The 15,736-nt window shown below is 39.9% G+C and overlaps 1 protein-coding gene across 2 annotated transcripts in view; it reads right to left on the minus strand.

The window, feature by feature from the left end:
- Positions 1 to 235: 235 nt before the first annotated feature.
- The window catches only part of sugct (succinyl-CoA:glutarate-CoA transferase), a 126,806-nt gene continuing 111,305 nt past the window's right edge, over positions 236 to 15,736 (minus strand). For both annotated transcript variants that reach the window (XM_010885557.5, XM_029116342.2), the window contains exon 14: positions 236 to 1,197. In XM_010885557.5, the coding sequence (XP_010883859.2) occupies positions 1,034 to 1,197 (164 nt within the window). In that variant the 3' untranslated portion in view covers positions 236 to 1,033. The remainder of the gene's footprint in view (positions 1,198 to 15,736) is intronic.

Below are 15,736 nucleotides of genomic sequence, written 5' to 3' on the forward strand. Positions count from 1 at the left end.
TTGCAAGAGAATACAACGATGGGGACGGTAGCCCCTCAAGGACGGTCAACCACTATTTGATGGTTGTTCCAGTGTGATAAGCAATATCATCTGTGATTTTTTTTAAGTTGGGACGCTGCATAAAATGCAAATACAAACAGAATGCAATGATGTTGAAATAATTTATCCCTGTATTTAATTGAAAATAGTAGACAACATATCAAACGTTCAATCAGAGACATTTTATTGTGTTTGGAAAAAAATATGATTTTTTTTTTTGATGCCAGCAACACATTTCAAAAGTTGGGATGTATTATGTTTAAATGTATACACAATAATAGCTCTAGGTGTGATCCATTATTGAAATGCAAAGAATTTCTAGACTTCACTAGAAAATTACTTTTGAACACATGACATTAATCGGATCATTAGTCGCCCATTAGTCCTGTAAAATAACAACACCAATGTTTAAAATACTTTATTTCTTATGAATGTCATGTTAAATAAAAATATTATCAAGTTGAATGTTTGATTAAAAGAATAATCTCTTAAAGGTTATTTAAAATAAAAATGGTTTTGCATCTCCAGAAAAAAGTTGCACTAGGATAAAAATTGAAAAATTCTGTGATGGGATATAAAAGAAAAAGTACTAATTACTGACCATCAACATAACATTTATTACAACAACAATATGGTAGAATACATCATATTGATCAATCTTAAGGGCGAATCATAGACTGAGAACCTGAGAGGGATAAAGGACAAGTCATTTTGCTAAGGAAAGGGTGTGTACATACATAATTAAAGCATTATTGCTCCATTTTGTGGTTACATTTTCCTTGTAACACAATAATTCTCAGAGTGGCCCAATCAGGATTTAGTTGGAACTAGTGTTGCAAAATTCAGGAAAATCTCTGGTTAAATCTTGACTTTTGGAATGTGAAGATTTTAATTGTTTAACCAATGGGCTCCACCCATCATCAACTTTCTTAGCCCACTTTAAGTAGGGCTTATGTAGTGAGCAAGAGAAAAACATTTATACAGATCCCAGTTGTCACTGCACTTCATTTTGGGCAACTGTCCCTGATGCCAGTAGCTGATTGATGACATCATCAGTATAGGACAGGCTGTCCCTAAGAACCTGCACAGTGTGTTGACCTATTACGGGAGGGGGTATCGGCTCTCTGCTCTCAAAGGTGCTGAATCGGACAGCTGGACCTGTGGAAAAAGTTTGAGTAGAAATAAGTATTGCATTCAAAAGCAGTTACAACTTACAATGCCTTCAGAAAGGATATAGACCCATTCACTTTCTCCATATTTTGTTGTGTTATAGACTTAGATTATTTTTTTACATAAATCTATATAAATCACAATGCCCTGTAGAAGTAAAACAAAAAAAGTAATTGGGCAAGAAGGGCATTGATCAGGGAGGTGACTAAGAACCCAAATGGTAACTAATATAACTTCTGAGTTTCTCTGCAGAGGGTAGAGTGGCTAGACGAAGCTACTAGTGAGTAAAAGTCATATGACATGCCATCTGAAGGACTCTGAGAACATGAGAAAAAAATAATCTGGTCCGAATAAACTGTAACTATTAGATCTGAATGCTAATCACTCCATCTCTATGGTGAAGCATGGAGATGGGAATATCATGTTATGGGGATGCTTCTCAGTGGCAAGGACTGGCAGCCTGGTCAGGATTCTGTGAATAATAAATTTAGCAAAATGCAGAAAGTTCTTTGGGGGAAAAAAAAATACAGACTGGGCCTGTGTAGCTCAGTTGGTAGAGCATGTTGCTTCCAATGGCAGAGGTTGTGGGTTTAATTCCTTTGGGGGACAAGGGGTAAAAAATGCATGCACTCACTACTGTAAGTTGCTCTGGATAAGGGTGTCAGCTAAATGACTAAAAATTTTAAAGAAAAACTGATTGTGAACAGACTGGGATGAAGATTTATCTTTAGGACAACAACAACCTGAATCACAAAGCCAGGACAACACTGTAGTGGCTTTGGGACAAACCTGTGAATGTCCTTGAGTGGCCCAGCCAAAACCCAAACTTGAAACCTAATTAACATTTGTAGGGAGACCGGTTCCCCAATGCTGAGAGGATCTGCAAGGAATAATGAGAGAAACTAACCAAATCCAGGTGTGCATAGCTGGTAGAGGCATACCCAAGGAGACTTGAAGCTGTGATCGTGTAAGACCAACAATGACCATGGTGGCTGTAAGTGTTTGTTCTAAAAACAGGATTCTGTTATGGGGAGATTACCCAATCATAACTCACTGTTCTAAAAACAAGGAGTTAGGGTTAGGTAATCTCATGTTTTCTGATTGTCTCACAGTTAGCAATTAGCATCTTGCGATTGAGCTAGGCTAATCGGTAAAGTCTAAGGGAGGTGGTCAACAAAACACAACATGAGCAGAGCATGAGGTTAGTTAGTAATCGGTGGAAAGATGAATACCAAGTGATCACACCCACCTTTGGTTCTAGACTGTAATTAATGTGTCAGGAAAATCGTTCTTTAATGCGACTGACAAGTACAGCTCCGGAAGAAATTAAGAGACCACTGCAACTTTTCTTTCCTTTCCCAAAAAGTTGGAAAGGAAAGTTTTGAGTGAGGAACAGATGCGTTAAATTTGCAGTGGTCTCTTAATTTTAACCCTTCGGTTCCTCACTCAAAACCTTCCTTTTCAACTTTTTTGGAAAGGAAAGAAAAAGGTGCAGTTGTCTCTTAAATATTTCCGGAGCTGTATTTCCAGATTTTAATGAATTATTATTATTATGAATAACATGATTACTTATAATAGTTAAATAATTATATCCAATACAAAATGTGTATTAAATGTGTTAACAGCAACTATAGGAATGGTTTGGACAAACCTCAACAACAGAATGGGCAGATTCCTACCATAAAGAGATTTTCATGTAAATAGACCTCTGATGGGTCAACTCATCCTTCTCTAGACTGCTGATTGGCCACCTAAACATTTCCCAGGAAGATGATGAGCTTCTTTCAAACCATCTGTTGGAGATGAAAGTATCAGGCCAGGGTTTTTAACTGTTTGGTTTCCCCATTTAAGCTTTTGTCACATATGAGTATATGACAACTGAACATTATCTGGTTATGAGATTTTCAGTGGGCAGTTACTTTAAGGTTTCAGTGAGAAGGCTTTCATCATGACAGATGTAATAGATAAAAAGGCTTTTCATCATGACAGAGACAAATGATAACACAGACTGCACTGACAGTTTGCCCTATAGTACAGACTAATTCATGCAGTGTCGGAATGAAAAGTAGAAACAGCCAAGACATCATTCACATCATATATTTCCAGAAGCCAGTATAGATGACATTAACAATGCAATTTCCTCCTCCAATTCCTTTTCTTGCCTACATCCCTACTTTACTTGAAGTGTAGTGTCATAACATGGTCATACCTCTGTCATGTCATAAGGTGTCATGTCTCCTGTCATAACATGGGGTGGCAAAGTTTAATCACAATATTTGTTAAGGTCCATGTCCAAGTATTTTGCTATGATAAGCTCTTGGAACCCTTGGATTTTCCTAGAATGACTATTTTTCATAAAATAAATAGCAATTATTTGCAACATTGTTGATTCAATTATGAATCACTCTAGGTAAACCATTAGATTAACCACAATTCCGTGTCTTTTTTCATGATGATATCCACCCAATAGAAACACTTCTGTTTGTATTGGGTATGTGAACATTCCAATGGGCCTCATCATGTACAGTAAGGGAAAATCCTAATGTTGTGTACAATACCTGGACGGTATGCCTCATCCCTTCTCAGAATTCATTTTTCCAAAGTAATGTACAGAAGGGAGGTGTTTATTCAGCTTATACCACACAAAAAAAACAACAACAAACATTTTCTAGTATGTTGTGAATGATGATGTGAATGATGATGTAAATTACGTGTTTATATTCACCATTGTTTGCAACAACATTTATTGTAAACATTGGTGTTTTTCCTTTTATAAATGTACTGGTTTTGTGATCTTTAAATTTTTTTAAAGATATTTTTTAGGTATATATTTTTCTTGAAGACATCCAACTGTCCCATATATCAGGATTTTACAGTTAGGTCTGGAAATAATTGGACACTGACACGTTTTGTTATTTTGTCTTTTTACCAAAATATATTAAAGTTACAGTTAAATAATGAATATGTGCTAAAGGTGCAGTCTCTCAGGTTCAATTTGAGAGTATTCACATCCAAATTGAAAGGTAGAGTTAGGAATTACAGCTCTTTAATATGTAGCCATCTCTTTTTAAAGGAAGCAAAAGTAATTAGACAATTTACTCAATAGTTGTTTCATGTACAGGTGTGGGCTATTCCTTTGTTATTTCTTCATCAAATAAGCAGGCAAAAGGTCTGGAGTTGGTTCCAGGTGTGGCATATGCATTTGGAAGCAGTTGCTGTGAACCCATAACATGTGATCAAAGGGGCTCTCAATGCAAGTGAAACAGGCCAAACTTAGGCTGCATAAAAAATCCATCAGAGATATAGCTGGAACATTAGGAGTGGCCAAATTAACAGTTTGGTACATTCTGAAAAATAATGCACTGGTGAGCTCTGCAACACAAAAAGGCCTGGATGTCCATGGAAGACAACAGTGGTGAATGATCGTAGGATCCTTTCCATGCTAAAGAAAAACCCCTTCACAACATACAGCCAAGTGAAGAACACTCTCCAGGAGGTAGGCATAACATTATCCAAGTGAACCATAAAGAGAAGACTTCATGAAAGCAAATACAGAGGGTTCACCACAAGGTGCAAAGCATTCATAAGCCTCAAGAATAGAAAGGCCAGATTAAACTTTGCCAAAAAAAAAAAGGCCAGTTCTGGAACAGCATTTCTGGACAGATGAAACTAAGATCAATCTGTGCCAGAATGATGGGAAGAAAGAAGTATGGAGAAAGCTTGGAAGGGCTCATAATCCGAAGTATACCAAATAATCTGTAAAACACAGTGGAGGCAGTATGATGGCATGGGCATGCATGGCTTCCAATGGCACTGGGTCACTAGTGTTTATTGATGTTGTGATAGAAGACAGAAGCAGCCTGGTGAATTCTGAAGCATTTAGTGATACACAGTTGTGCTCAGAAGTTTGCATATCCTTGGAGAATTTGTAATATACAGTATGTGCAATTTGTAGTGAGTGATTCACATTCAACTGTAGGTCATAACAGAATGGCGCAATCATAAAACAAAACATGGCAACAAAGAAAACATTTACTGACCCTTGTTCAAAAGTCTGCATACCCTTAGTTCTTAATACTGTGTATTGCCCCATTTAGCATCAATGACAGCGTGCAGTCTTTATAATAGTTGTCTTTCCAGACATAATGAATATTGCAAGCCAGCATTGTGGCAACAATTATCGCCCCTAGTACTGTCGGTCGCACTGGTCGTGTTCACACTTCATTGGTCAATTATGCCTTTTTTAACCAGACCATGTCTATAACATACTCATGGACAAAGAGAATCGAACTAGAAGTGGATTCCAGAAGTGGATAAACACATAGAACTACATATTAAATAGACATTTTGGTGAATACATTAACATTCACACTGTAGTCAAATGTGTCTCCCCCAATATCAGAGTCCCTCCTACGCCCTTGCCTGTGGGTTTTTCTTTGTATCCCAAACAATTCTTCTGGCAGTATTGGCTGAAATCCTTCTTGGTCTACCTGAACTTGGCTTGGTATTGAGGGATCCCCGAATTTTCCACTTCTTAATATGTGATTGAACAGTACTGACTAGCATTTGCAAGGCTTTGGATGTCTTTTTATATCCTTTTACATTTTTATCAAGTTCGATTGAGCATGCATTTCAGTTGCTGAAGACAAAACTTAAGGCAAAAAAATCCACGAACAAACAACAACTGAAGACAGCTGCAGTAAAGGCCTGACAAAGCCTCACAAAGGAAGAAACCCAGCGTTTGATGATGTCCATGCATTCCAGACTTCAAGCAGTGCCTGCAAAGGATTCTCGACAAAACATTTTATTTATGTTTGTTTATGATTGTGTAAATTTGTCCAATTACATTTCAGACACAAAAATAAGGGGACTGTGTATGAAAATTGTTGTAATTATTATTTTTGTTCAACCCCTTGAATTAAAGCACTTCAATTGCATCTCAGTTGTTTCATTTAAAATCCATTGTGGTGGCGTACAGAGCCAAAATTATGAAAATTGTGTCAATGTCCAAACATTCTAGAATTCACTCCTTGCCATTTAGAAACATGTATTCAACAATACTGTGGTATAATCCTTAATAAGGTGCCCGTACAACCTGATTAATAAAGGCCTAAAAAATATTCATCTTCCCAACCCGGGCAGTCATTCTCATTGCAGGTTGCAGGTTTGATGTGTTGGATATCCAACTCACACACACACATGACACATTACTTCCAAAGCCAGCATACAGTCATTTAAATTTCAGGCCTGAGGTGGTCTGTAAACCAGCAATTCTCTCACAGTAATAAGGCTACGGTAAGCCTTCAAAGAAAGAGCCTACAATGTATGTATAGTTACATTTTAATATTAGCTAAAAACACTAATAGAACAACTCATAGATGGTTCTAATAAGAACATAAAATGGACAAAAAGTGTAAAATAAGAGCACCTCCTAATTTACATATGTAGTAATAAAATGTTCTTAGTGGAACAATTAAGGTTTATAACCATTCCATGGAGATTACTTGATTCATGCATGTAGACGCACAGAGAGCACAGCTCATACTGTTTGGGGTTCAATGTTGATTCAAGAAGAAGAGCATAAGATGGATGACATTACCTTGCTTGAAGTCGCCATGTCTTTGATGAACTGACTGAAGTATTCTTCACAATACATGCCTTTAACAAAATCTCAAACATGCATACAAAATCGTTTAGTTCACAATCACACAATGAATTTCAAATAAAGGTTTCTTGTTGTCTGAATAACGATATGAAACCTCAGAAGTTGAAAGATTGGGAATAATTCAATTCAAGGACAGCAACATTGTGGGCAAAGCAACCCAAAAGCGGAGTTTTGGTATGCAGGCCAAAGGAAGGTCTGTCATCTACTATTTACACCACATATCAATGGCAGCACTTTTCAGTGCGCTTGTGGGCCAAGAACCGCAGTGGACCTCAGGAAAAATGAGCTATTTGAATAGAAAGGACCACGGACCATCTCGTATGTCCTCAGAAGGATCAGATTTAGGCCGGAACACTGTTTCTAACATCTTCCCGATGCATTCTGTGATCGATTACATCCATGGTGCGCCTAAATAAAAGCAAATATGAAAAGAAAAACATGTATACTATCGATGTACTTGGAATATACATTTTTCAGTCTTGGCTTGGCCAAGAAGTTATTGTTCCATTGTTGTTTTGTGCTCATTTGTTCCAGCATATATTAATGTATACAATCAAAGAGACTGGAAGCTTGTCCTGGAAATGTCACATATTGCCACCAGGAGAGATGATTTGATTTAGACATAATACAAAACAATAATAATGAACAATGCAATTCATGAAAAAACTATTCATATGGCAAGGCAAAAAAAAATCTAAAAATACAAACGTATATATTTACAGAGGATGGTTTCAATGGAAGATGAGGACAGGCCATACTTTCCCTCAGCCTTTCAATACCTCAGCCTTTACGATTCCCTCACCACACCCTGTACGATCCGAAGGGTGGGAGTGGGGACAAATCTGGTTTCTCCCGACATTATCAGGGGAAGATGCCCTTGTAGTGTTTCACCTCAGAATGTCTTCCCTGATCTCTTCACTCCTCTCATTCCTTCAACTTGGGATCCTCAGCTGCGTCATTAACTCTATCAACCTCTGTTTGAATTCCAATTCGAACTGAAGCAATTAAAACATGAGTTTGCAGTTGTATTTTCAAGCAATCAACGCTAAACAAATGGATTTCCCTCCCTTCTGATATATCTGTATATGAACACATGCCCACACATAGTCTGTGCCAACTCATTACCGCCCTTGGCTCTGCTCCAGGGGGTTGTAAATGGGATGGTTCGGTCCGGTGAAGACAGCCCTATTCAGGAAACCCCCATTTTGGGGGACAAGGATGGTGAGAGATGGAGCGAGATAGGGAGACAAAGCCAGTGAGGACAGATTACAACGGGGGGCTTCCTGCCCTCCTGAGAAAGGCATGCAAGCGAGCCTGAGGTTTTAGTGTGTGGTGGCCTGTGAGGTGGACCGCGGACCTTCAAGGGATTTGCAGGAAAAAGTTCAGAGAATTCAATGAAAAGACCAAAACGAGCGGCCGCAGCTTTGTTTGGTGTCTAGGGATGAGTCAACACATAGCTATCCCTTTGGCCCATCCCTGTTGATACCCTGAGAAACGACAGGAAATTGAGATAAAGGATAAAAAAAAAGACTGTCTGCCTGGCGGGTAGGCACAAAAGAGCCAAACAGGGGACAAAAGAGCAGCACTCAGACGCAGACTCATGCCCTCTAGGTTATTGGTCGCCGGTGGCGGCCAAGGGGTGGGAGGACATCAGGGACGGAGATGAAGTGAAAGGAGTTCAAACTCTGAGGCTTAGTGCCATTTCTAGCATTAATGCTGCTATCTCCGGACCAGAGATACCCTCTGGCAACAGGGGTTAGAGCCACTTCACAGCTACCTACCTTTGCCCCTTGTTGCCATGTGTCTCCAGCTTTCCTGTCCGTTTCTCGATCGGAGGGGGGGGGGGGGGGGGTCGTCTTTACCAGGCCGACTCTAAATCGGGGGTGGATGCTGATTAAGGGGACTTGTGACATCAGGGTCAATGTGTGGCGAACACGAAGATGAGGCAGAGTGAATCAGACAAGGTGAGAAGGGGACGCTTTCTCGAAGAATCGTGACGGAGGACTACTCATTACGGAAAACAGAACACATGACATGGTTGCCCCCTCTCCTCTCCCTCGCTCTCTCGCAACTGCTACTCTCTGCGGCTCTTATTCCAGTTTCAAAGGAAACGATGAAGAGAGGGGGGGGGGGGGGGGGAGTGGAGGAGGGAGGGGGGCTGGGGGAGGAGGGTGGCTCATTCACAGCGTGAAGCTCCACAGCAGAGCTGTCAGTTAAAGTACATCTTCATCTCCGGCGCTTTGAACCCACGCAACAAGTCGCCACTCTTCAGTCTCTTTAATCAGCCTCCCCGGATTCCCTTGAACGACGTAATGCATGTTTCATGGGCACAATCTCTTCCCCGAAATGGACACCGAGCGGTCCGGGTGAAAAAGTCAAGTTTGTGATCGAACAGAAAACTTTGTTTTGTTTTCAATATTACAGCGTTTGGGTACTCAAATATCCTCAGACATCACAGAAAGGAAGGGGATAAATGTTTCACCACGGAAAGAAAGGGGTTTGTGTGGTAGCTCCGACAGCACAGTAGAATATCTGAAGTTAATACTTCTTTTGGGCAATCGAGAATGAATGTCATATCCGTTACTCTCTTCTGTTGTCTTATTTCAATTCATATTATATAAGATAGCTGCAGGTCAGTGGCACCTGACTGGCGTCAAGTGGTTTCAGAGGAACAACCTGCCGTGAAGGTTGTCATATTCGACAGGTGTCAGAAATGTGATCTTTATCATCCTTTGGGGATGATGGACATGTTACTGACCAGCATCTGGTCTTAAAGTGGAGCTGCAAGGTGTCATTTTCTCCATTGGGCTAGCTAAAGTGTTGTTCCCTACTCAAGTCATCTACTGAAATTAATTATTTACGTCCTGGGAGAAGAGTGCATTACCTGGCCAACAACCACAACTGAGCATGCAAGATGAGACAAAGCAACCCCGTCTGACACACACTCTACCAACCCCTGGATGGGGTTGAGCCAATTGAGCATCGCCCTATGTAAGAACGCACAGGCTCCGTCGTTAAGAGGGAATTATTTTAGTAGCACTGGTTGGAGGAACTAACTTTGGATTAGGACAGTGAGTCAATCCCTCAACATCCCCTCAGAGACAACATTGCAAATCGATTCCACCTAATGAAATACTTAAAAAATCCATGAAATACATTGTGATCCCACAATACACTGCAATAGAATTTATCAACACAACTGATTTTATATGTGATGACATCACAACCAAAGTTTCCTTTAGGTATCCACATCCAGCCTAAACGCTCCGTAAGGAGAAATAGTCTGCAGAGAAAAGGCAGCTTGAAGAAGCTTGAGGCCCGGTGATTCCTTCAGCCCCCAAACAGACCTTTGACAGTGTCTTCTTGGGTTGCTTTGCAGCGGGGAAGAAGCTGGAGATATAGTGTTTCAGCCTGGGCATCCCACACAGGGACCCTTCTGTTAACCTGAATGGTGCCGTTGCTTGACCTAGCGAATTGACGTTCAGGCTGTCGGCAGAACACAAGAACCATGTATCTGTCATTCCTGTACCCTTGTGGCCTGACTAGGTGCCCTTTCAATCTGAAAGCACGCTCGTGTTTGATATGCCGGAGAATTTCGGTTGAGCCTTGATGTCTTTCTTAAATGCCTGCCTTTAGGAATGTATAGCAGGAGCCATTTCACCTTAGGGAGAAAAAACACATCTGAATAAGGACAGAAAATACAGGACGGTGTTTTGTTAACTTCACTGTGGAGCGGATTGTAAAGAGAGACGTGTTTGCCGAAATGTCCTTTTTCAATGTGAAACAGTTTCTCCGTTCGGTGGTTGTGCCGGGGAGAGGCTTCGACAAAACAGTGAGAAGGGCAGCAGTCCAGTTTTAACCTACAACACAAACCCTTCCCATTTGTTTAATAGATTGTTCAGTACAGCACTCTGTCAGTTCTATTAAACGCTCCACTGTTTTTTGAACGCAGGTAAACACTACAGTCGTTACAGTGAAAGGGAGTTTTCCAGTGTGACATCAGTTGCAGGGATGACCTGCTAACGCTATGGCATCTCATTCTGAGTCTTCATCGCCATCTGATTTGGGTAAGGCTAAGCGGGGAGCTACAGTACAAAATGCATGCTTCGGAAAACACTGCACACATTGCTTTCAGAGGGCATTGTTGCTAAAATGAGGCTTCAGTTAGAATGCAAGAATAGAATTTGGAAATCTGCACAAGACACTGATTTAGATACATTTTTCAAAATACAACGTTGCATTAGAGACATTTAATATGTACATTACATTTATGATAATAACAAAATGTATATGGTGTTCCACAAAAGATTACCCATCGACATTCGGATCTTTTAGTCTGTTCACAACCTCTCAATTTGTATAACTATATAAAGAATATCTGAAACACCCTCTGCTTGCCCGGTAAAAGTTATGGTAAATGGGCCTACTTTATTTTCCCATTTTACCTTGGACAGTCATCAGATACGAGGTACATTAGTGGTTAGGTAACTCTAAAAACAAGTGTTGAACACCGAATCACGTGAATTTGAACAAGAGCTAGTCAATACTGTGAAGGATTTCTTCATCCAAGAAATGTGTAAGAGGTGGAAAAGATGTCCTGTGTAAGAAATAGTTTTGACAGTCAAATATAACACAGCTAGCCTCACACTAAGGGCCTGCAATCTTAACAGATGCAACTTCCGTGTAGTTAGGTCAAATAAGGTTTACAAAAATATATGACATACAATTTATTTTAATCTGAAAATGGAACATCAACTTGCCTCAACAGTTTGCAGAGGACTGTGTCATAAATGAATACATTTACCTAAAGTATGCTGCCAATAATTTAGATGTCCATATGCAAGTCATTTGATGGTTTTCTGGACCATGGGGACCACATTTTTAGGTGACAGTTACACGTTTGTCTGACAGAAAGTCAGAGACAAAGAAGTAAAAACAAAATGATGAAGTATCACAGTAATATAATATCCCTCTCTGGGATTCTTTTTGAAATGTACTAAACTAGCCCAAGGCCAGGAACATTTTAATGGACTATGTGACTACATGCTAGAGCAGGCCAACACAGTGTAACTGCATTCATGATTAACATTAAATAAAGCTGTTCCTAATAATCAAACTCTGTGATAAAATGTTTTAGATTCAATGTTGAATCAGAAAAGCTTGACATGACGATGTGAATCGAATCAAGTAGGACCCTATCAGAAAGAAACTGTGCTTCTTACCATTGATACTGTGCAATCACTGAAACCTCTCAACTTAAATTCTGAAGGTGATTTTTCCACAAACTTGATCGAGACCATATTGTCAAAAAAATATGATGGTTTCCGCTCAAACATAACAAAGCAACTTGTTATTTTAAGAAGGTGGATTGCAGTTCAGCATTCAGAATATATGAACATAACACAACACTACTGATATGTCAATTTTAGGTCTAAACTTTCAAGTCAGTCCAGCAAACAAGACCCATCAGTTAAATACAGAGGTTTACTTAAGGAAATGCATAAAAAAAACTGTTTTGAAAGCTTGCTAATGAGCCAGCTTGCAGCAATCAACAGCACAAAAACATCCTCTGAAGCCTGTCCTCCATTGCTAATATGTACTGAAGACCGTTTCTTGAAGCATGTTGGAAAGAGTTTGTCAGAGTTGATCATTCACCTGGTCCCATTTATTCATAACAATAGTTCTTATTCCTTTATGCCCAATTAACAGCTGTTTTCAAGATGAATGAAATCCCACAGTGGAAGGGAGGTGAATCATCTGGGACGTTACGTAATGCTGTAACTTCTGTTTCACTGTCCTGGAAGGCCATGTTGAAATTCCCAACCCCTTTCCAACTCAGCGTTGAATGTTTACTAATCTCTGCCGCAGCTAATGGCCAATTTTGGGCTTTTGTTTGCTGGAATGCAATTACATACCCCCACCCCCGAAAAAACAACAACAACACAATAGTGTTCTTCAGCCCAGCACGTTTTCATCACCATTCAACCCAAGGGTGAAGCCAGATATACAATTATTTGCCCTCCATTCAGGGGCACACTCTCTCACTCAGGAAATAAAGGGAGGACCCAAAAATACACAAATTAACACTCTCACTCACTCGAAGAGGACAAAAAAACAATCTATATGGCAAATGTGCAAGTGTAAACAGCACGTTATAGCTTTTTTTGTCTTTCCAACCCAGTGTTGAATTAACAACTGAGGCTAACGAAAAGAGTATGCCTTCCACATTGTATAGCCTGAACATCCAATTCCCTAAGACCCTGGCCGACCCAGATCTCTCAAATGACCCCATTAGAATATTTGGTTTTATGCAAATCGCAGAGGTAACATCAGAGTGAATGGGAGTGTTTAGAGATGTCATGTATATGTTGAAAATATGGCTTGTAACATGGGACAAGGTGTCTGTTGTGGTTTTCTGGTCTTTGTGGATTGTTCTTCGCAATTTCCCTCGATTTGGCTAGAATGGGCACAACAATCTTCAGGATACACAACGGTAAACACCACATTGAAACCATCAAGGCCCACCACTGATTATCTGGGGGAGGACTCTACCCAAGGGACTGGTTGATCTGAAACCCATTCAATTCGTAGAACAGGGGGCATTTAGAATTCACAGAGAGAGTGTGTTGTACACAACCATTCTGGCACCGAGCTCAGAGTGGAACAGCAAGTTTCTGGTCGATCGTAGCCGACCGTACAACAGCATCATTGCGGATGAATGTTTTCCTTGTCTCTGGATACGATATGATTTGAGCATAAGAAAAGTGATTTGCAGGTCAGAGCTTCTTGGTGCAGTACATAGGTGCAATTCATGAAGTCATTAAACTTGCCAGGTTGTTAGTCATTCCGTTTGAGTGCGCTCCCTTCAGACGCAGAGTAACACTATATGCATGGGCCCGTAGGGAAGGGTGAGGGAGTCAGCGTTTGTGACTTGGCTGCTGACCAGGTCTAATTACGGTCAGTGAAAAATGTGTTTAAACATGGCATCTGTACATTTTTCGAATATTGCCTTTTGGGACAGTTAGCAAAAAGAAAACGAATGAAGAACTGTGTATAATGAAGTACAATCAAACTTGTTGGATACTTACAAAAGCCTGTTCCCATAAATATGAAACCCTACGTCCAAGCCCGAGCTCTCCGTTGCCCCACTTTTGGGATTTTGGCACTCCCACCCCTACGAGAAGGCAGCTCCTGACTAGTCAGAACTCTTCTATGTCCTTGGACCACACTGACGAAGCCATCCTCCCCTTGTGGCTAGGAAAGCAGAATCTCTGGTAATTTTTAGAAAACATTTGAATCTGCCCTTCTTCAAAGAGTACCTAAAATAACTACATCCACCCCTTTCAGTTGCCTTTGTGAACTAACACTGATTATATTTATTTATATATTGTATTGTCTCAGTACTGGCATTTGACAATAACTCATTAATTCAATAGTGTACTGACTACTGAGTTGTGTGCTCCACCTGGCTTTCAAAAATGTATGCATTAACTGTAAGTCACTCTGGATGTGTATTAACTAAACTATAAACTTTACTGCATCTGTTATTAGTACCATGCGCCACATCTGTGAGGTAAGGTAACACTATGAATGTGGTAAACATGCAGAGTGAATTCCTTGCTGAGAATGACAGGGGGCTGTCCAGGATCATGTCAAACATTTAGATTTTTTTCATAAACATTTAATGCATTACATTTCTTGTGCTGATTATGCCCATTTACTCTTAGCTATATAGGGTTGACATTATTGCTATTTAAAATATTGTACAGCTGAAAGTCATTTTGTTTTTCTTTGATTACTTTGTTGTTTAATTAACATCAGTGACCATCTCATCTCTGCTCAGACTAATAGACAGCCACTAGACAGACAAATGTTATGTCTGCTTACCTCAATTGTCTAGCTAGGTTAATAGGAGGCTAACTGGTGGCTAATGGCTAGCTAGTAGTAAAGCCCAATGTCTTAATTAGTTGGTTAGAGTTAGTTTGATCCATAGTTTTTCTTATTAACAGCACACGTCTAGCTAGAAACAGTAAATTGAGCTCACAAATCAACCTGACTGGAAAGGAATCCTACCTCCTGAACCGATGATGTATAAATCATAATATAAGTATGATTAAGATACATTTTATAAGCCTGATACATTGCAACCAGCTTATGATATGGTCAAGTTTAGTGTTGGGACATAGACACATTTAATCCCCAGGTGGCAGCAACAACCTGGTTCAGGTACTGAGCCATGGTTTTATCAGCCCAGAGAAAGGAAAGGAGGGAGGGAGGGAGGGGGAGATGGAGAAAGAAAGAAAAGACTCTCACCAATAGGTCCATAAAGAACTGGTCCTGAACCCAAGTATGTTGGCTCTTTCCAGGTCACATGTTCATACACGTCATCCCACACAGACAAAAACGTTGAGTTGCCCTTACACCCAGAGACTTTGGTTTGGTATCACAAGTCAATAAAAACATATTGTCTCACTTTAAAGAAAGTACAACTAATTACATATATTTCAATGTATATATCTTTCTATATTTTATTAGGAAATGTATGTATATAAAGCAAACAAATGCTATGTAGGCAGCATTTCGATGCTTTCAGAAATGCATCCCTTAACACTGTATAGGAGTCCACAAAAATGTACATTTCACATGCAATGTCTCCACCACTGTTATTACCTTCAAAATTCAAATAATAGCCTTCGGGTTTGCTTCAAAACTGAACTAAACTGGTGCCTATTACAGACAGGCTTAACTTGAGCCCAGAGTTTATTCTCTTACTTAAAGAAAATTGTCCTCGCCCCCTTGCTGTTTCACCTTCCACTGATCCACCTCAGAAAAACAGAATGACTCAGAACTGCATACTGGCTC

Source organism: Esox lucius, chromosome 21, assembly GCF_011004845.1.
Source record: "Esox lucius isolate fEsoLuc1 chromosome 21, fEsoLuc1.pri, whole genome shotgun sequence".
Taxonomy (NCBI): domain Eukaryota; kingdom Metazoa; phylum Chordata; class Actinopteri; order Esociformes; family Esocidae; genus Esox; species Esox lucius.